The 23,519-nt window shown below is 29.3% G+C and overlaps 1 protein-coding gene across 1 annotated transcript; it reads right to left on the bottom strand.

Moving 5' to 3' along the window:
* Positions 1-8,389: 8,389 nt before the first annotated feature.
* LOC107423047 (vacuole membrane protein KMS1) lies at positions 8,390-13,812 on the bottom strand. The gene is made up of 8 exons (XM_016032565.4): positions 13,369-13,812; positions 11,715-11,926; positions 11,136-11,214; positions 10,582-10,881; positions 9,717-9,871; positions 9,415-9,531; positions 9,051-9,230; positions 8,390-8,906 (listed from the first exon to the last, which is right to left on the bottom strand). Exons 1-8 carry the CDS (start codon positions 13,460-13,462, stop codon positions 8,751-8,753), a joined length of 1,293 nt encoding a protein of 430 aa, XP_015888051.2. The 5' UTR covers positions 13,463-13,812; the 3' UTR covers positions 8,390-8,750.
* Positions 13,813-23,519: the final 9,707 nt, after the last annotated feature.

Here is a 23,519-nt window from a genome sequence, read left to right as displayed (position 1 = left end):
TAATTGTTGGACCCATAATTATAGTAATTATACTCAGGATCGATTCATATAAACATGCAATTTATTCTTACCAAAAAAGATAAAGATGCAATTTTTTTGGTGTGTAGAAATATGCAATTTGTTTATTTTTATTTTTATTTTTTTTATGAGATAGTTTAGAGTCTCTAGAACAAAGAAAAGATACCCTGCATATGGAAGAAAGTGATCTCTATATATATAGTCATGGAAATTAGAGATGTTTAATAAAGAGCAGATTTGTTCAATGAAAGCAAGTACTTGGTTTTTTTCTTTGGACAATTACTTATTAGCGTATGGTTATATTTACCAAAATGAAAAACAAAGTACAAAATTAAAGTTGCGAATAAATGAAGCAAAAAAAGAAAAAAGGTCATGCATAGATGAGGACAAAACACCAATCTAAAGGGACAAGCTAAAAAAGAGAGGGTAAAGGTCAATATCAACTATTTTTAATATTTTTAAAAAGCAGATAAAGGGAATTTGAAACTAAAGATGCTCGCGTCGGGCAAAAAAAAAAAAGAAGGAAATTGTTAATTTAAAACCCACTTGACTTAGAAACAACGTTGAAGATAAAATAAAAAGAACCAAAAAAAAAAAAAAATCATAACTACAAAGACATAGGGCAAAGTTCAATGGCTCCAAGAAAATAAAATAAAATAAAATCATATCATCCTATAATTATAAATGGAGGACCCTAGCAAGAGATATTCAACCTTAAAAGTTAATTCACATTGACAGGAATGGTTTTCTAGTGAAAATTTGTTCAGAAATATTCATCAAGCAAAAGGGTAAAAGCTTGCCAATAGTGATTCGACAATTATTATATTTATTAAATATAAATACAATATTATATATATATATATATATTTATAGTAAAGGGTTTGCAAAAGGACCAGAATATTTCAATTTTTTATTTGCTTAAGTTTCCTTCTTCTTTTTCTCCTTTGAATTTGATTAGTGGCTTTTATTTAATAGAGAAGTCAAAGTAAAATAGATGGCTTTACTCTTTGTTTCCTTTTATTTATTTTTTCTAAATAAAAAAGTCTTTTAAGAGTCCTATTTAAGCAATCAATGAACTTTTTCTAATGTTTGAAACTTCATTAATGAACTTCAACCATTTGAAAAGAACTTCCTTCTCTTGAGAATTTGGACGCGCCCACAAACTTCTTTTTCTGTTCTCTTTCATGGGCTAGAAAAAAAAAAAAAAAAAAAAACTCTTGCTTTCTTAAGTCTACATAAAAATACCGACATTACCCCACTTGAAGTTTGAAGCTAGAGGATTGCCTAGGACAACTCTTTGATCAATTTATATCGTACGGGTCCATTTCTGTCATTTTAACTTAACTATATCTAGCAACATCTTGTCAATATTCAAAGCGTGCTATGATAAGTTGGGTAATTTTTAAGTTGGGAGCAAATCCTATTTTGAATTTTTGGTCCCTGATTGACTCTAATTATACAAAATTATTATATATAAAACTCTTTTATGCTTTTTGGTTGGTCCTGGGTTCACATAGCTAAAGCCTAGAGGTTGTTATCTACCTCATCTCATACGTAAATCCTCGATGAAGAATATATAAATCAATTATGAGGACGCAATCCAACTAAATTTTTATTATTCCAAATAAATAATCTTTAATTATTGATTGTTCTAAATGATCATGATTTTGTTTGGGTCAAGATGAATTTGATTAAAGTACTAGGACAATAACCAATTTTATAATAATTTGCACTCAATTTTAGGTTCCTAAATTAGAGTTGGGAGCTAGAATTGTTGTAGTTGTATAAATTTTGGTCAGTACAATGTGATTGGCTAGATGCCCCCCCCCCCAAAAAAAAAAAAAAAAAAACTTATGCTCTAAGCCTGTTGCTAATACTATATCATTTTCTCATGAGGCCCCATGGGGGAAAAAAAAAAGAAAAAAAAAAGTGCAAAATTCACTCCCATTTAATTATCTATACCTTTCATGTGAACTGTCAGTGAAAGCATTTCAAATATGAAATTTATAATGAAAAAAACATTATGAAATTGCAGAAATCCCATAACTAGAGGATTAGATTAAGTTAAATAATTATGTTATAGTATGGCCCTGCAAATTAATTGGACGGTGACATACCAAACGTCACAGGTTAGTGACATGAAGCCAACCAAAAATAAAAGGTATTGTGGGACCCATAGATGTATGTTCAACCGTGTTGAAGGATGATGCAGCAGACAGCAATGCAACAAAAATAAAAATAAAATAAAATAATTAGATAACAACCAGAAAATCGGGGGATGGATGGGAAAATGTGGGTCCCGCATCATATAAACCCCTTGTCAGTTTTGTCAGTCATGTCTCAAAATTTGATAAACCCCGACACTTTCTCACCAGGCAGAAGCTAATCTCATCTTTTTTGGGTCAAAAATAATAAAGAAAAGTATATATATATATATGTATAATAAATAAATAAATAAGTAGAAATAATGTGATCTCTAATTTTTTTTTTTTAAATTTTAATTTATAAGAGGTTAAGTTAAAAAAAAAGAAAAGAAAAAAGAAGTTGTTCAGTTAATTAAATTCTTTAATGATTTTGTTTTGGTTATAGGTTTTAAAATGGAATTAATTTTAATGATTATATAAAGAAATTGTAATTATATAAAATCCTCATGGGGAGGGAATTGTTGAATGTTGTACCGGCCAACCAAATTAACTGGTGGTCCCTACAAACTTTAGACATTGGGATGGTCGATTGTGGTGGGGGTGTAGGAGGGTCCACTGCCGAATTAATGGGCCTGTTTTGGTGACAATGCCGTCACTTTACCACTCAGCAACTGACCACGTTGGGTTGAGAGAAGATTAGAGTTTACCTTCATTATTTTTAAGTTGAAATATTTATTGAATCATATAGACTCATAGCGGTCCTTCACTTAAGTGATGTGACTACAGGGTGAGTGGTAGCAACTGGGTAGTGGGTTTTCCTTTTCCTTGAGACATGTTTGTCTATGAAATGTAATTGGCAATAATCTATGGTGGGATTGAAAGCAACCCTTTTTTTTTTTTTTTTTTTTTATTTAAAAACACTTTTCGCGGTGATGATTCTTGATACTATCTGGAATGTGGGAAACAAACTGGTCTTCGATGGAAAAAAGAGCTTACTTGAAGAAGAGGTTAAGGTATTATATAGCAGGTTTGAAGAGTTTATGAACACCAATTCCACAGCCAGTGGCCCCCAGTTTTCAATCAGGATGCAATCAGCTCATGGTCCCCTCTCCCGAATGAAGCTATTAAAATTAACTCTGATGTCTCTATTGGGAAGGGATTTGCAAGTTTCGGGATGGTAGTGAGGAACCATAATGGAAGAGTACTAAAAGTTCCAAAAAAGTTAGAAATCCCTAAAGCTACGGAAGCTGTAGCAATTCTCAATGCCATTTTGCTGGCTCTTGATGATGGCCATCTTAATCTCTATTGCGAGAGTGACGGCAAAGCTGTAACACAAAACCTTAACCATTCGGAGAATCAATCTGGTCATTGATATGCAACTGGAATTATCAATCTGGTCATCCTAAATCACTGACAGCGTGCCTTTCTATTTGTTTTCAACATGAATTTTTTAGATTGCGTTTTTTATTTTATGATTTATCTGATTTCCTTTTACAATCTCACTTACCTTTTTTTTTTTTTCTTTTTTTTTTTTTAGTGACTTTCATATACAATGCATAAGAGCATTTTAAATGGCTACATGTGTTATTAATATTTAAAGCTGATTTTTTTTTTAATAAATTTAAAGCTGATGTGTTAAAAATTAAAAATAGACGCTACAAAAAAAAATATATATATATATATATTTGTTGGACAATAAGATTTAGTACAAATAAATAAATAAAAATAATCCTTATCGAAAATATAATTTTTTTAAAGAAAAAAATAGATAGTTATATCAAGTATTTGACACAATTATTAAACAGATATTTATTTTTTATTTTTATTTTTTTTTATAAAAAAAGGAAAAACGCAAAAATTACATCGAGAGATGATTATCTTCCTATACAATTCGGAGCAACTAATTCATAGGAGCAACATCAAACAAATTTGTAAGGCTATTGTTCAATTAAAGCTTTAAATAATTCCATAGCAATGGTGATTAATGGCAACTGCCGACTCCAAATTAACCAAAACTTTATCCAAAATTCATATTTTCCACCAACTTTAGGCCATAGTACAAGTCCCAGATTTCGTGTAAAATGTAATTTGTTTTCCCCAGGTTTACTATGAAACTAGAAACTCAATTATTGATTTTTGAATCGATAGTTTATTAAATGAACATTTGTGCTATATGTATATTAATTCTTTCAAAATTTTGTGTTAAGTAGATAGTAATCTATATTATCATTTGAAATGCTCCAAATTGCCCGACTCATACAAATATACAAAATCAATTAAGTTTATGAAAATTCTTCATTTTAGTCATATACAAGTCATTACTCATTAATAATGTTAAACTTACTAAAATATTCACCAAATTATCAAGTAATGTGACAACTATTATTTTATTCATTTATCCATTTATAGATTTATTTATTTATATTTATATTATATAAATATATTAATTAATAATATATTGACACATATTATTGATAAGTGTGGTGGAAATGCTTTCTTATATATATCTATTTTTTAGAGCACTTTTACTAATAAGTGCTTTATAACATAAATGATATAATGTTTGATTATAAAAATATATATATATATATATATATATATACTTTCAAATTTATTTTTTATAGTTTTACATTTTAATTAATATATTGAACACCTATTTTTTTTTAAATCCCATAGCATTTAAAGTACCTAAAGTGCTTATTATTATTATTATATGCAAAAAGCATTTCCTAATTTTTCACCTAACATGTAACGAAGTGTTTTTTTCTCTCTTCATAAAGCTTATTTTAGCTCAAAATACATTAAATAAAGTAAATATTTTGATGTTTGTGGTACTATTCATAAATCGTAAGGTATATTGGGCTTTTGAAGCGAAGTTTGGGTTATATTCCTAAAGGCTTCGCTTCATAGCAGAGGCCTCAACAAAGCTGTTTTTTGTTTATTTTAAAAAATAAATAAATAAACTATGGACATATTTGGCTTATAGAATAATATTCTCCATAAAAATAAAAATACTTATTTATAGAAATTAAAAAATAGTTATTTTTATTAATATATTTGGTTATTATATTGAATTAGAATCAATATTTAGTATTTATAATTTTGTTTTCTTTCAAATCTAAATTTAAATATAGTTTAAATATAATAAGTATATTTATCTTTAAAATGAAGGAATATAAATTATAAACTTTTTAAAAAATAGATATTCTTTGAATTGATAAAAGACATATTCTTATAGAAAATATATTTTTAAAATGAAAAATATACCAAAAAAATAATTAAACATGTGGAATAATTATTCTGTTCCTATATATATATTTCACATAACAAACGTGTCCTGTGTATTTCTTTTTGTTTTTATAAGAAATGGGTTAAATGGATTTAAAAAAAAAAAAAAAGAATGTTGATGGCCCAAGAAAGAAAAAACGACAAAACTGAACTAATATTGATTTTTTTTTTAATGTAAATATTGTTTTAATTGATCAAAAGGGCAGGTGAAATGGTGAAATGGTGAAATGAACCTATAGATCTCAATTTTATTTTAATAGAAGAAAATAATAAAGCATATTAATTATTTTATTTGAAAAATTGAAGAGAGCAAATAAAGAAAGAGTAAGCCTTGGACCTATTTGTTGTGTTGGACTAGATCAAATGTGACTTGATTATTTTAAATATAATCCAATCAAATTAAGACTAACTAGCATATCCAGTTTAATTCAATTTCGTTCAACAAATAGGCTATAAAAGCATATCTATGACTTTTTGGATTACTAACTTTTTTTTTTTTTTGGGGGTTATATTAGAAACATAGACATTGATTTAAAAAAAAAAAGAAACTTTATTTATTTTGTCAAGTTAATATGATTAAAAATAAAAAAAAAAATAAAAAAATAGACACTATCAAGTAAGCTATCTACTTTCAAGGGATTTATATAGCATTATCCAATAAAACAATTATTATCAAAATTTTTTGTTTAAATATATAAGAATTACCAAAATATTAATCAGTGATAATATTTAATTTATTTATATTTTTATTAATTTATTTATATTTAAATTATATAATATATGTTAATTAATTATAATTTAATATATATTATTTGATGAATATTTTTATATATGTAACTATAAAGAAAAAAATTAGATATATAAATCTTTATTAATTTTTTATTATTTTGATAAAAGAAATATATATATATATATATATATATACGTCGTTGATTTTTAGGTTTTATATTTATCAAATAGCATTCACCAGAAGTCCTTTGAACCTCTATGCTACATACATGGAAATACTCAAAGGGTCCAATCATCAAAGTTTTGTCCTTTAAGAGAAAGTTTGTATTTATTATAACATATCCAATTATCCGTGCACTGGACAAGTTTGGAATACTTTAAGATAAACCAGTTATGCAGGGGTAGTTTCCTATGCATATTCTAAAGCTCCACATGTTCCCAATGAATTTATTTTATTTATTTGACCAATGACAAATAGTTAATTGAAATTTTCATTATTTTTTATTATATTTGAAAGATTCGTTTAGAAAATAGACTAATAATGTTGTATCGGGATGATTAACAAATCGTGAGCATTAAAAATGTCTTTATCATATTCTTGCTGTTCAAGTTGTGAACTTAATTAGTTTGTTTAAAATAATAATAATAATAAAAAACTGTTCTATAAATTAAGTTATTAAATGGATGAGAAAGCCTGTTACGAATATTTTATAGATTTCACTCATCAATCAATCCCAGCAATCTGGTCAAACCCATATTCTAAAATTCCAATAGTTATGTATTCAAGATAAATTTAAGTTATGATTCATCCGAGCGACCAAATTTTAATACTCATTTGTCTCAAATTTAAAATTTTTGTTTTTGTTTTTTTGTTTTTATTTTTTGTTTGTTTTATTTGTTATTATTCTTATTATTATTATTATTATTATAAGCGAACTTAATATATTTCGCAAAATTTGAAACTATCTCGGGGTCCACACAAGAAAGTGATACAATTATTTGGGCTTTCTTCACGTTCTGTACGAAAATGGGAAATTAATTAAATAACATAGCAAATGCCGTGCTATATATTTTTAAAACCATTTTAATATTTCTTCTTTTATGAAATTGTCTATCATAAAGAAGATACTTTTAATATTTAAACCTAATCTCTTCTCTTCGTATCAATATATATATATATATATATATGTACTATACATATAAAAAAACACACATATATGAGGGTTAGTGTTCGTGATTGATGCAAATATATATTAATTTATTTTGATATTACATGTAGATCATATTTATATTTATTTATATACATGTTGGAGTGGGACATTAGAATAGATTGAATATAAAATTTGAAATAATCTTTTCTCTTTTTTTATTCCTCCATTACGTTATGATATGAGTTTAGAAACCCCTCAAGTTATATTTTAATCCAAAGTGATGCAAAAAAATAATGGGCCATCTTTCGGCCAGAGATTGAAACACAAACTTATTTTTTTAATACCAAATCGTCGACCTTAGAAGCAACCCTAATAATATGCACCATACTTTTAAATATATTTAGACGAAGATGAGAATCAAAACCATGATCGTAGCAACGTGGAAAGAGATTTCAATAACAAAAGCTGACTGGATTGCTTCGCATAAATTAATTTACTACTTGGAATTATTTATATTATATAAGATAATGTTAATTAATATAATATAATACAAAGCCATTAAGTAATTGATGTATTTATTTTTTTATAAGGTAATAAAAAAATGATTCTCTATCTAACCTAATCCGATTCCTTGATGTCCATTAAGATTCCATACATTTTATTTTTCACCTTTCATTAATTTATTTATTTTTTTAAAAAAATATAAAATTAGTGGCTCACTTCAGATCTTCCTTTCTAAATTTTAATGGTGGAGCTCTTAACTGAATACAAGCATTGTTGTTTAATATATCAATTATGGATTCTTTGGCCTTTGACTTATTAATTAATTAACTTAGTATTTTATTATTACTTGCATTGGCATCTTTATTAACACTTTACCACCCGCATCGTATTAAACCATAGCTAGATTACTTGCTTTTGAACCATTAAACTATTCTGCTATTTTAAGACATCGTTTTGAATAGTCATCAACCGGTTAGAAAGTGAAATGTTCCAACTTAAGAATGAAAATGGACAGAGACAGAGACAGAGAAAAGGAATTCCAAAATGTCCAAAAGCTAAAAATAAATAAGTAAACCTCGTCGTGCATTGTAAAGAATATCTAGATTCCAATTTTCCAAATTTTTCAGCAATAGTTGACAATGGGTAAAAATCTACCCAAAATAATGCTTAATAACGCAGGATGAACTGGCAATTTTTTTTTCCTGTTCACTTCACTGTATTCCTGAACCTATACAAACTTCTAACAAGGACCCCTGGTAATTTTGGAGCCAGATCAATGACGGCTTTAGAAAGATTATAATCTGCCGTTAGGAATTTCTGTTTCATCTACTTGTAGTAACATATGGAAATATTTATATAAATGAAGGTTGCCATCGTCGAGGAACATGGCCAGACTTCATCTGAATGTGTTGATTCCCTAAGATTTTTTTGTCAATGCAGCTATCTCCTTGTCCTGCTGTTTTTTCAGATACCTTTGTGCAGTCGCATTCACAATCTTGACAAAGAAGTTCATAAGCATGAGCCACACAATGGTGTTCCATAACGAAGCAAATGAGAAATCCCATTTTTTCACCTGGGAAGGATTCAAAAGTACGAGACTTCAATCAAACCGTTTCGAGCATGCATTGTACTATCAATAGAATTAAGTTGTTACAACACAGAATGAGAGACCCACACTATGGTCAGAATGGATGCCTTGTAAGGGGTAAGGCTATACCTTAATGTTTGAGGGCACAGGAGTAGAGGCTGTGAGATACTTTTCTTTCATCGCATTTAGTTTGGCAACAAGGTCGGGGAGCACAGAAGCGAAACCAGGTATGAAACTGAGAATCCAAATCAATTCATTCTCTATCCAGTCTAGAAGTTGATTGTTGCAAACTGAGATGATGAAAACTGTCTGCATAAGAGGAAAATAACCAAATGATGAAAGGCCAAAAATGTCAGGAGGAATACACTTTCATAAATAGCAGAGCTTCTGTAAAATGAAGAAAGCACTTTGGAGAGAAGTCAAAACCAAAGGCAAAAACTTTAACTAAAGCATAATGGCCCAAATCACATGAGAGAATGAGACCATGACAAACCTGTATATGGGTTTTAATAATAGCCTTCCCAAACAATGTTGCAAGAAAAAATTTCCAAAACGGAATACCAAATTGTCCACACATAATTCCAGCAAGGTCAAAAAGGGGATTTGGCACCTGAAAAGTATCCCAATTAATGGGTAGAATACATAAATAAAATTAGAGACTCTTTTGTTGCATTCTGCAACAAAAATAATTTTATATATAATAATTTCCTTAGGAATCATCATTCACTCAGAAGGAACTGAAACCTATTCTGTGAACATATTGTGAAATAATGAAGCACCAAGATCCAAACTAACCGAAGCAAGCACCAAGATTGTGAAAAAGTTCAAATGTTGTGCGTGTGACAGAAACCAGCGCTTGATTTGATTTAGGTGGGTAGATATGAAGCCGCTACCCTCACTTGAGTCATCCAATTCTCCCATCGCATCCAATTTGTCACCCGATAAGCTTGCTGCATAAAGCGGTGATTAAAACAATATTAGATTTAAATCACAAAGGTCAAGTGATTTCTAAAGTAAATGCCTTCCAAATGCATCATATATATCCATACATTTATTCCAAACATGTAATTGGATAAAAAGTTCATAGGCCACTCAATGAAAATATAACCTGTGTTCTGAAAAATGAAATCCAGAATTAATCTTCAGTCACTAAAATCCAATGAACTAATCAAAACGTACAAGTCAATGGCATATAACAAATAAAAGCACAAATAAGAAGGCAAATGGTATCCTGAACTTCCTGCAATCAATTTCAAACTACAATGATCTTCGAAAAACTAAAATGCTGGATTCAACATTTATGAGGGAAGCAAAAAGATAGGAAGTGACTATCGAAAACCATTAGATGAAGACTCATGCAATTCTAAATAAGACTAAGAGATACATTTGTTTGAATCCCCAGAGTGATTATTTTGCTTGATGAGATCTTAATTTAAATTCTACTTTATACAGTACCACAATAAAATTATATTTTGAAAAGGATGAGATCCCTGCACTATCTGGAATTACAACCACCTTATGTGCTCTGTGTGTGTGTGTAAAATGATATCCTCCCAATAAACCATGGACTAATTCTCCACTATGTTACTGATAATGCTTATCACATAATAATGGACATACGGATATAGAAAATATCAATGTAAAATTTATTCTTGCACACCTGCCCTCGAAATAAAGTATGGGGGAAGCTCCCCAATTGCAGTCCCAACACCCCATAAAACGGCTTCGATCTGGACTTGTGGTAATATGCTGCTAAGTGGAACCCGCAAACCATGCACTAACTGAAACAATGGGGGCCCAAACTCAGAGCAGTCTTTGTCAAGCCATGAAGGACCTCTTTTCAGCTGTATTGTATCATATGGAGCACTTTTCAAATCAACCCGGCCACATTGCATTGCTTTTAGAGTGAAGAACGCAATATGAGGACCCAGATATAGGACAAAAGTGTGCAAACCAGATCCTGATGGAAACAAGTAAAAGAAGATTAACTTGCAGCAATGACATATGCCAGGACAAGAATTATCACTCAAGATGTTAGTAGAAGCCAAAATAGACACCAATTATGAGTGTATAAATTAGTATTTTTATAATAAATATAAGAACAGCCACAACAAAGACAAAAATTTGCTTCCAACATCTAAAACTTTGCAGCATCAGAACTTCTGATACAGGGGCCTACAGCGCATATTTTTCATTTGCATAAATTATGCTTACCCAGACCAATTGAAGAGGCTACTCCAAGGGCCATCCACCATAATCCAAAATGAAAATACTTCATAAGCTCTTCAACATGCTGCAGAACAAAGGACCAACTTGCAATCATTATTTCCTAAGAAGTGTTAAAACAACATGAACAAGCAAACAACAACACCATCAAAAAAGGCAAAAACAAAAGGACTTTCACATCCTTGTAATAGAAGGTAAGTTTCTTTATGTCTTCTTAAAAATTTAGAAAGAATAAAGATCTCTAAAGGTTGTACAGCTATGCACTGACCCAGCAAAATGCATAAAGTTAATAAAAATCTATAGAAAAATGATGTTAAGCGACAAAGAAATAATCTTTCATGCAGCGACGTCGCAATATGTGGCCTAAGGCAGCTTATGAACTATTACAAACTTTTGCAGGCAGGTGTTTCCATTTGCAATTATAGTCTACCAATAAATAAGTGACTTGTAAAAATGGGAAGAGATTATATATATAAGCACAATAAATGGAGAATTTGCGGCCCATATACAAGAATATAGAAGTTACCATATATGAAAATTACTAAGAAAATGTGTAAAGTACGTCACCTTCTCATGAGGGCCATCAATGGTCAAAAGAAGAATTCCAAGGGCCAAAAATGCGGTACTTATTAGCATAAGCCAGCCACCTTTTGCCAATATATATAGTATTGAGCGCTTAATATACAAAGCTACAGCCAAAACAAAAAACTTCAATGTTTTGAAGGGCTGCGTTGTTAAAGTCAAATTTTCTAGATCCTGTTGGTGCCTTTCATGGAGCCCTGCAAAAGGAGGGGTGCAAAAAATCATGTCAGCTTATATTAGATTCTGTGGTCACTTTGCTTCATTCTAAGATTGATATCACATTTCTTTTTCCTTCATCTATTAGTTATATTAGCTGTTACTACCATATAACACTCACATCTTATTCTAGATCATGCCCAAACTCGTGTAGTATATAAGGAAGCAACACATGTAAAATTATTCCAATGAATAAGTTCTCCCTCTATTTGGAGCATTTCTGCCTCAGCAAACAGACTATAAACCACCCAAAAAGAAAAAGGAGCATAGAAATCAATCCTTATCTATCCCCCCTCCCCCCACCCCCACCAAAAAAAAAAAAAAAAAAAAAAAGGAACCGTTAGTAAAGAAATCCCATCTCTTTCTGACCATTTCGTTAGTCTTGAGCTTCAATTAATTTCCCTCGTGAAATTCAGGCAACATAGTTAGGAGTCAGACAAAGCTCCTTACTAAAGGTCTCCACAAATACAAAGATAACAATAGGTGAATATTCAAACGTTTTGCATAAGTCAAAACATCAACACTTCTCCGCTCAAAAAATCAGTCCACCAGAAGAGCCATTCAACATCAAAAATTAGCTTAAAAGACTAGAGAACTACATAGCACAAGTCAAAGAACAAAACTCTCCAACTCCAATAGGATCAACACCCACAACGAGATATCAATGTCCATCCTAAAAACCATCAAGCCTTAAAAACTTCCAGTAAATAGAGACTTCAAACAGTTATTCTATTGATAGTCGGCCTTCTTTTATACAAAAGTCCATGGATTACATCAAATCCCAACTTCATTAGGAAAATTTGGGTTTATGAGGGAATGAAGAGAAAAATAAATATATAAGCAGGTGCAAGTAAGTGTAGGCACCATCTAAGCTGAATATTTTCCTAGATCTCCATGATGGAAATTTGTACTGGCATATTACTGGTAACACCGCCAAGTACATTCTGTTACACTAAAATTCCACAAAAGATTTCATAGCACAAAAGGGCCATCTCGATTGGTAAAGTTTATCCCAAACTTTCCGAGAAATGATGTAACTAATCTTCATATTTTAGCATCCATTTGGCCTTGTAAATATCTTAGTAAAAGACCCTTTTTTTTCCCTATATCATTCAGTTTCACTTTCCAACCCAGCAATCATCTTATACTTACGGCTACTCCCAACCCCAACTACGCAATTCAGATTAAAAAATAAAAAAATAAAAAGATTTAATTTTTGCAGACCCCAAAATTCGAACACAGAGTTCCAATAAAGCCCACCATAAAGATTCCACCAATTTTAAACAGGGATGGCAAGAAAGCTAATAAATAACGAAATCTATGATCTTGCAAAGAAGAACCCCAAAAATAAAACAAAAAAAAATCCAATCTTGAAAATTAGAGATTAATGAAAAATAATAAACAAAAAATTAAAAGCACTTGCCTGATACAGATATGTCATTAGGTTGTGAAGAAGACGAAGATGATGAAGATGAAGATGAAGAAGAAGAATTATTTGCTCGTGTGCGGGACCCCATTAGGAGTTTCTCACTTGCTAGGTTCACAAGCTCTCTCTTCTATTAGACATGACTATATATAATATATATTCTTGTAATATTTTTACTTTTTTCCACCAAATGGGGAAAATCTTGAGGAAGAATCACAGATCGAACACCAAACCCAGAACCTGAATTTGGAAATTGGAACCCCCCAAAAGTTTTGTTATTTAAATTTTCATGGAAGAATCTTCAGATCTAAAATAGCGAAAAGCAGAGACGGAGAACAATATCCTCAGGAGTTTGCGTGAAGATCCAAATTGGGAGCTTTTATCGCTCTCTCTCTCTCTCTCTTTGGGTCTCTGAGATGAAGGCTCATCCTTCATAACACAACACCCAAAATTAGAATTTATATATAAAATCTTTTTTCTTAAATTATTATATTATACTATTTATTTCAAAAAGTATGGGTCACTGATAATGATGTCAAATATTTTTTTTTTTTTTAACAAAAGAAACAATTTTGTGAAAAATGGAAATTTCTTCCAATTCCCGCAGGTTTGTCGTATAATTACTCTTTCACTGCGCATGAAAATTTTGACTACCCAAATTTTTATATTTTTTGCTTTATTTATCTATTGGTATTCTTTTGCTTGAGTTGCATGCATATAGGTCGTCGGAAAAATAAAATAAAAAATCAAGTTTTCTAAATTTTGAAACAAAATGAAATGAAAAATAGGACTACTATGTACAATTTTTTTGATCACTCATCAGATAAAATCATCATCTTCATTATTTTTTGTGGGCTAATAGATCTAGAAGTAAAAGAAAATAAGTTGTACTTTTAAGAAACAAATGTTGTACATTTAAGTTGTCAAAAGACTAAAGAAAAAAAAAAAGTCGTCAAAAGCCTTTTCATTAAATTAATTTTTAATGATTTAAGAATTAAAATATTAAAATTTGAAATCATTCATTTTTGGTTATAAATTTTGTTAAAAACTAAATTGGTGATTAATTATTGATATTTATTATTTTTTTGCAATAGACTAATTATTGATATTTTCATTGTCAATGTTTACTGTTTTGTTACAAATGTATAGAATATTAAATTCCAAATGGCAAATATACATAATCTATAAAACAAAATTGGGAAGCCTAAATTTCTATATGAATGAAAGAGAGTTATATGAATAATGAGTGTTGTTAGATTATTATTTTACTTGTCAAACATAAATTTACAGTATAATGTTTTATAATTTTTGCTAACTCTTTTTTTTACTGAAAAATAAAAATAAAAAATTAATTAAAGTGTAAGGGCATTCAATAGAGGCCTTACACAAAAAAGTACAAAAAACTAGCTCCTTAAAGTCAATGTTTCAATATAACCAAGGCAAATTATGTTTTAAAAAAAAAAAATTAAAAGAATTAACTCTCTAATTACTAAGAAAAAAAAAGGCAAATTATGTAAAAAGGAATTAACTCTCTACTTATCATGCTTAAAACACATACTAATCTAATCATAAACTTATATGTGAGAGGAGCCCACATCAGGCTCGACTAAACTCCACCGTTATATCAAGGTTTTTAAATTTTTGTAAATCAAAATGAATATAAAATGACAAATTTTGAAGAGATTGCTTGGTTCTGATAAGCAACATCAAAATTTGTTTTGTATTTGTCCCCTGTGATTTTTTGTTTTGTTTTTTAATTTGTTTTGAGTGAAAATTGTTACATATATATAAAATTCTCAAAAATCACTCCCATAGTTTTAGAAGCAACTAAGCATAAAATAGGATATTGCATCCATTTATAAAATAATAATAATAAAAAAATTATTGGATCCAATTGAAGGAAAAAAAAAAAAATGCTGGCTGTATTAGTGATTAAAGACTGATGTCAAACATGATCACACTGAAAATGGTTTATTGATTGAATTATTCAATTTCATCATATCTTGAGATTGGTTCAGATTGTTTTTTCTTCTTTGGATGTACAAGATTAAAAATAATTTTGTCAAATTATTTTTAATCCAAAGTTGAGATGGATACAATAATTAAAATACTCTCATATCATAAATTTATTAAACAACTAATTGTTGAACCTCACACACCCATTATACATATTAATTCTCAATTTGATCATATATTAGAAAAATCTCCCCATGCATTAATTACGCTGCCATCACTTTTTTAATAATCTCTGGAAAACCAACATTGATTTTTGTTGTCAAATAAAAACAAAAAATAATGATTTTCAAATATTATACACGCATAAACGTAATTATATATTTATAATATTGATGGCTTAGATTGGTGATGGTCTGAGAAAATTTGGAGGGGTTGGTGTGGAATTGAGTTCTGTTGATGGATTAACGAATGTTTTTTTATTTATTTATGGATGAGAAATAATTGATTAATTAACGGTCAAATAATTGAAGGAAAAGAAAAAGCAAAAAAGCAAACTTGCTATCTGTCAACGACAGCCAAGCCAATCACATCGCTTGAATTAAGGTCATACGTGCAAGTCAAGTTGCTAATTCGCTATTTGCCAAGCTCCATTTTTCTTACTTTCACGGCAACAAAGTCCATTTTTTCTAAAGAATTTTTTCGAAAAAAAGTAAAAGAGTCTTTTTTTTTTTTAATAAAATTTTTTTTATTTTTTTTAAAATTTTTCTTCTCCTCAATAAAACAATCTGTTGGTGTGTGCAGCTTTTTATACTCTTTTTGATAATTTATTTTTTGTGATACTTGTTTTTTTTTTTTTTGTCACTTTCTATATAAGTATCTGATTCTTTTTTTATTTGCTTTTTTTATTATTATTACTTACATGAAAGATATTAATTAATTTCGATTAGTCCAAGAAAGTACATTTGCCAGCGTATGGAGTAAAAGTAATTGAGATGTGAAAAATCCAAGCAAAAGAGGGATTTTATTGAAACATGTTTATTGTACCATTTTTGGACTTTTATTTGAAATTATTTCACATGACGTGAAAGCCCAAGCTTACATGTGCATCTATTTAATAATGTGTGTGATGCACAATATAAATATGAATTTTCAGGTTTGTCACATGCGTTGCACGTTCTCGATTGACAACCTCCCAATTTTACTGGCATTTTTTAATATGCAAATAAGTTAACTAAATAACAGACATAATAATGTATTATATTTTCTGTTAAATCAAATTTTTTAATGAATTTTTAAATACTAGACACCTAAGCCGACCACTGACCATTCAAAAGATATGGATATATATGATATGCATGTTCCATGGATCAAACAAGACAGCACACATCTCATTATGTTATTTTTTTTTTTTTTTCAAAGGAAATTGGAAAAGAAAAATACTAAACTTGCATTTTTTGATAAATAATACTAAACTTGCATTTGGAATATGCATAAACAGAACAAGGAATTGGGAATATATTGTCATGGTGGGTGGCTTTGTGGCAGTTTATCGTTGGCAACTGCTACAATTAGTTTTTTTTATTTTATTTTTATTTTTTTATTTTAATTAGTGAGCATATCTATGTTACAATAATCATAATAAGCCAAACCCAATCAAGTGTTGGATTTTTATTTTTTTTAAATTAATTTTTATTTTGATAATTAATTATTATTTTTTAATGATTACTATGGAATTCGAGCCCACATCCAAATTTCCATCGGTAGAACTTGTTTTGGAGCATCAACATCAAGCAATTTGGCAAGCACCGCAGAATATGCTTATGGGTAGCAAGCATATTATTTTATATTTTTTTGGTAAATAGAATATTATTTGAGTTGCATATTGAAATATGCTTCGCATGAGTTTTGTTATTGGGCTCAGGGGACTCCCAAGTTTAACCTGATAAACCAAAGCTCTTTTGCTTTTAATTCATTCGTTTGAAATGTAAAATGTAACAGAGACTTAAAGAGTAGCCATTTGAATATGAAGGTGTAGACATTTTCATTCATTATATGGAAGTCTATTTTTCATCCACCATATCCTAAAGAGGAGGGATACATATAGAAACTCTAACAATCAAGCCTCTTCATCATTTGCCTTATGTACCAACTCTTAAAATTTAGGAGTGGGCTGCACTATAGAGGTACTGCTTTATAGTGGGGTGAACTATATGTGCTGAAAGTAGGGAGTGACAAAGTAACGGATTGCAAAGGAGAGTTATGTGATCCATACGAAGTGCTATATAAAACGATTTGATCTGGTCGAAAATGATAGCTGGCTAATAAGATTGACAGTGATTAGGGTCTTCCAATGCAAAGTCATTTTTATGTAACCATAAATAATGTAATGTGTCGCATGCCATTTATAATCAAACGCATAACAATATTTAGATAAAACGTATATATTTTGTTTAATTATTGTGTGATGTATAATAATTGAAACGGATATAGATTAATATGGTATACCTATTATATTATAATACCTTCTCCTCCCAGTAAGCATTTCTACTTGTTCTAATAATATAAAATTCCATATGGAAAGACAAATGGAGCCAGGTGCATACAAATTCTTAATAATAATAATAATAATAATAATACATATCTTATTATCAAAATATTAATAAACTAAAAATATATATGCAAGCAAATTGTTTGATTGATATGAATGATTTCATCATTTAAGATTGTAAAAGTACATTAATCTTTATCCCTTCAATTTTTTTTAGTTCATCAAAAACTATATATACGTTACTAAACTAAACTGGGGGGAGTCTACTATTATTTATCTTTTTTTCTGAAAAATTTATTTAATTTACAAACTATCCAAAATCCGGAAGAGTCTGCTATTATTGAATTTAAAAAAAAAAAAACAACAAATGTGAAAAACAGCATTATAAATTTTGAAATAAATGTAAACAAATCTGATGCCTAATTTTTCTACTGGGCCTTTTAGACTCAAGACCCAAATTTCAAACAAGGCTGATTAAGGGCCCTGGTAGTTCCCAAATTTTGCGAAGTTAAGCCTGCTGATTTTTTTGGCCCATAGAAGCTCGTCCGGCTCTGCAATGCAAACCCCAACCACTGACCCCACCCTTAGCATGCTTTTTGTTTTTTTTCAGAGCCTACTTGTTCAACATTTAAGTTCTATAAACGAACCACGTGAATCACAGCTCTGAAGTTAGATTATAAAAATAAAAAATAAAAGAAAAATTCATATTTTGAAGTTTGAAAGGAAAAATATACTAAACAAGTTAAACAACTAAAGCTTATGATTAATTGATTGATTGATTGTCCTCTAAAAAAATTTTCTTGATCATGATCGTCCTGGAATAATTAAATAATGTGTTTGACATGGACTAACAACTTTATAGTATAAATAAAAATAATGTATAATTAGTTAAATCTAGACGAGAATGGAATCACCACATGGTTTTGTTTTAATAAAGTATTTTAATCTCCTGGACCTTCTAGATTTTATTTAAGATTAAAAAAAGACCCAAAGAAAGTTGATGTTATTGAACAGGTACCATAGACATCGAACCCCCAACATCACTTTCCTAAATTTCGAAAAGCTTTGGTGGGTACCAAATATAATTCCTGGTTCAATGTTTCAAAACCACAATTAATGTATAACTATTGTTCTTTTATTTTTATTTGTAATGTCATTATATATGACAACGGACTCGAGATATTTTTGTAGGAAAAGAAATATATTGTATTTTACAAATAATTAATGGGACAAATATCATCATTTTATAGTTGTGTTACAAAAGCAATAATAATAATAATAATAATATCTTAAAAAAATGGAATACAATATTATATATAATTACATATGATGTTGCTGCCCATCTACTTTCTAAATGATTTGAAGTTAATAGGTTTCATTTAAAATTGAAAAATCTAACATAATCTGTCTTGTTCTTAAAATAGGTCTTTTTTTTTATGAGTAATTGATTGTTTTTATCCATTGACTAGTTATTATATATTTTTTCATTTCTAATTATTTGAAGGAAGAGAATTTCAATCGATAGATTTTTATTCTTTATAATTATTTAATTAATCCTCATTCTTTTTGTGATCAACGGCTCGTAATTAATTAAGCGCTTACCTAACGAACTACATAATTTTTATTAAAAAAAGAAAAAAGAAGGAACTACATAGTTGGATTCAAACATTACAATGAACCGTACTAATTAAACATCCTCTTACATATAGAAGTGAACAAAAGTAGAAAGCTTCCACTATTTTCTCAACAAAAATAGAAAGCTTTCAACTATTTCGATCTAAAGCCAACTAATAAAATAAAGATATTGGTTTTTTTTCCACTTGTTTTTCTGGGCACTTTCGTATTACTTTTTCTTGTCGCTTTATTATTATTATTATTATTATTTTGATGAATATAATTTTTCTTGTGACTTATCTATGAAAAACTAATTACGGAAATGAAAACATGCATGGCCAATATGGTTCTAAAATACATAATCAAATTTGGCCAAGTCAACATAAGAATAATATTTGTTAAAATATATATAAGGTCAACTTTCATATGCATCCCCCCGCCCCAACACACACACACACATGTAATATTTATATAGAAGAGAGTTCCATACCAATATTTTTAAATACATATTTATATATATGAGAGAATTCCATATACCATACTTTTTAATAAATCATCATCGTCATTACGTTGGTCTACTATAAAAAGTATATATAGTTAAAAATGTGTCTTATTCATAATTGATTTTAACTAATTTCTATCATTCTACATTTTTTAACATTAGAATTAAACCATTTCAATGATAAAGAAAAATGATCAAATATACTAGTAATATATATACACACACACGCGAGACATCAATTATAAAGATTGAAACCCACTTTACAATGTCAGGCTTTTTTATTTAAGTTAAAAAAAAAAAAAACAACTTACTTTTGTTTATTTGTAAATTAAGAAAAAAAAAAAGACATGGGCTCTGACCTTTTTTTTTTTCTAAAATAAAAATTTTATAATAATTATGCAGAAGTGAACAGTCTGGCCAGGAGAAGCCAAAAGTTGGTGTGTAATGGCTTCCACCAACCTTTAGGGAATAAAAAAAAGGAAAAGAAAAAGCCATAATTGACCAGCCAAGTACGGTTTTCTTTACCATGGATCAATAATTTATAAACCAAAAACTTGAGAGGGCTTCCAAAGAACCTTGTATATAAAATTAAGTAGAGCATAATTTTATCATCTTGGCAGTAACTACTGTCCAGTGACAAACTGGCCACGTGCACAGAAAAGCTACATACATACCAAAAGGATTCTTCGGCGGTGCACTAATTAATATTATCATCATAAAGATACTTCATTTTTAAAGTACATTTATTTATTTATTTTTTTGTTTTCCAACCACCGAATTTTATTTTATTTTTTTAAAAAAAAGGTTAGTGGCTCCATTTGTTTTTAGCCATGCTCATAGTTGTGTTTTGGTCTTTCATTATTAACTTTTTTTAACACCATAATTACTAAATTTCCTCTTTAATGCATTTTATTCCTTAATTAATTTTTTGCGGCTTTGAGACAAAATACATTTATTGTATTAAAAAAAATTATAAAATTATAAAAATTATAAAATCAAACATCCCACAAAATCTGTATATATGTTGTATCAAATATATTACATATTGCAGACAAAAAATAATTTAAGAAATAAAGTATACCAAAAACTAAAATTTAAAAATTAGTGTTAGAAAAGAATCTTCGAAAATCAAAATGCAACATAACTATAATTTATATGTGAACTAACAAAGCTAATAATAAAAAAAATAAAAATAAATCATTATTAAAAGCTCCAAGTAAAGAATAAATTTCAAGAAAATTTCACTTTTTGTTTTTATTTTTCCTTTTCTTCTTTGTTTCTTTATTGCTTTCATGGTATGAATGAAGTAGAAGGAAGGACTAAGGAATAGATGTAGGGTGATTTCTCTTTCGGTGTTAAAAGGGTCAAAAAAGCTTACGATCGAGTTTCTTCGTTATTGATGTTAACTACTTTCTACTCTCTCTGCTTTGCATTTATTCCTTACATTAGAAACAAGAAAAGGATGGTATCAAGTATATATCAACCACCAAGAAAAAGCCACCATTTGGGAGCGTTTGGTACGCAGGATAGATCCGGATCGGACGGGATCGGACAGGATAGGTTCGGATCGGACAGGATCGAATAGTGCAGTACTGTGTTTGGTATAGTTCTGGACTGAATGTTAGACTAGTTGTCCCATGTTTGGTGTAGGATCGGACTGGATTGGATTATTTTATAATTATAGTATTTATTTTGTTATATATGAAAAGATTTAAAATTATATTTATATTTACAAAAAAATTAAATATTATATTTAATTAAAGTTTTATTATTACTTATATTTAATATGTTTTGTATAGATATTTATATGTTCAATTAATTAATAATAAAAATAATTTAATGATATTTATAACACATTTGTAATTTTTTTTTAACATCCATAAACTACTTAAAATATTGTTTTCAAAACCAATTAAAATAAAATTACTAATCATGAATAACAATTAAATACAAATAAAAAAAATTGACATAATATTTAATTAAGAACTTGTTAATAGCATAAAAATATCCATCTTCAAAGCTAATCTTGAGTTTGTTAGCAATAGTCTCAACTTCTGACTGAAGCTTTTGCACGAGGACACTAGACATATCTATTTTACCCATAATGTTTTGTACATCATTTTCAAATTTCTGTTTAATTACAAGATTATCTGATTGTGCTGCATTTAAGGACACTTGAGCCATATCTCTTACACTTCTTTCAGCTTGTAAGTCATCATGCAATGATTGCAAACTTGATTTCAAACCATTAAGCTCCAGTGATAGCTTGGCAGATTCCTCAGTTTTATCCTTTATGGTCATGATTAGAGCTTCCTTTTCCTGTGACAATGCTGCTGTTTCCAGAAGACAATTTTCATGAGTGACATTTTGTAAATTTGCTTCTAAAGCTTGATTATGCAGAGCCAGGCTGTTGCATTTTGTATCACAGGCATTTTTGTATTCCTTGAGATTGTGAACCTCATTGATAGCATCCTGCAGCTTCAGCATCAGTAACTCCTTGGACTCAGTTGAAAGCTCCAGCTGCTGTGTAAGCTTATTAATTTTATCTTTCATCAACCTGAAGTCAGCACTTGCATCAAGCAAAGTTTCCTGTAGAGTTTTTGAGAAAACATCCAAATATACATTTAATAAATGCACTTCATAGACTTTGACTAAGGGAAAGTCCAACTAAATCACCAGAGGTTGTACTCTTAAGACTCTCAATTTCATGGCTGCTGGATGTATCATGTTTCTCAGCATATAAACTGCCTGAAGTATTGGAAGACCCATCAAAGCCAGCGGCTGAGTCTGCATACTCTTCATTCGGCCCCACCTCTTCTTCAAGCGGAGGCAGTTCTTCTTTGAATCTAACCTTTGTATTGACCTATTTGCAGGAAAAACAAATAGAAGAAGATATAATATATTAAGATAGCAAATTATAACACCTATTAATCATGAAGAAACAGTTTCAGCTGGAAAAAGAACTCCAAGATACTGTAATATAATAGTTTATACTTCATATATGGTCCAGACAAGTCAGGTCACATGTGAGACATGTCAGGCATAAGAGAAAGTGATGCATCGTTTTTCTATAGAGAAAGGAAACCAATAAATTTTTCAGAGGAACTTACTCAAATACTTCCAATCAGAATTCGCATATGTACCACAAAGGATCAACCATTGTTTGCATCAGAATACACATAAATCTTTCAATACAAAAAAAAAAAAGTGCATTTTTATAATCATTTTTAAGTTTTCTTTTTGAACTTTTGCAGCAGATTAACAAGAGACTAAGACCAGCAATATCGATGTAAATTGAACAAAATGCCTATGACAAAGCAAAAAACTTATTTCTCATATCTAGATTTATGGAGGTTTTTGGACTGTAAACGAGACACCATAAGAGACAACCTTTATTCCTTCTGCCTCATTTTCCCAGTGATCATTAGCACTTATCTTTTTCCTTTGCAGATTCAAAATTTTTGCACCAGATTTTTTTTTTTTTAAGTTTTCAAAAACTGGTATTTCTGTCATTAAACGTAAGTTTCA

The sequence above is a fragment of the Ziziphus jujuba genome, chromosome 3 (assembly GCF_031755915.1).
Source record: "Ziziphus jujuba cultivar Dongzao chromosome 3, ASM3175591v1".
In the NCBI taxonomy this organism is placed as follows: Eukaryota; Viridiplantae; Streptophyta; class Magnoliopsida; order Rosales; family Rhamnaceae; genus Ziziphus; species Ziziphus jujuba.
Note: the sequence above shows the minus strand (reverse complement) of the source record. Positions and strands in the feature narration are given on the sequence as shown.

Excerpts from the sequence above, each read along its gene's own strand:
- LOC107423047 (XM_016032565.4), bottom strand. The coding sequence starts at position 13,462 with ATGGGGTCCCGCACACGAGCAAATAATTCTTCTTCTTCATCTTCATCT. Across the intron at positions 10,882-11,135 it reads AGCCTCTTCAATTGGTCTGG|GATCTGGTTTGCACACTTTT; the intron begins GTAAGCATAATT and ends TGTTTCCATCAG. Across the intron at positions 8,907-9,050 it reads CTGTGCCCTCAAACATTAAG|GTGAAAAAATGGGATTTCTC; the intron begins GTATAGCCTTAC and ends AATCCTTCCCAG.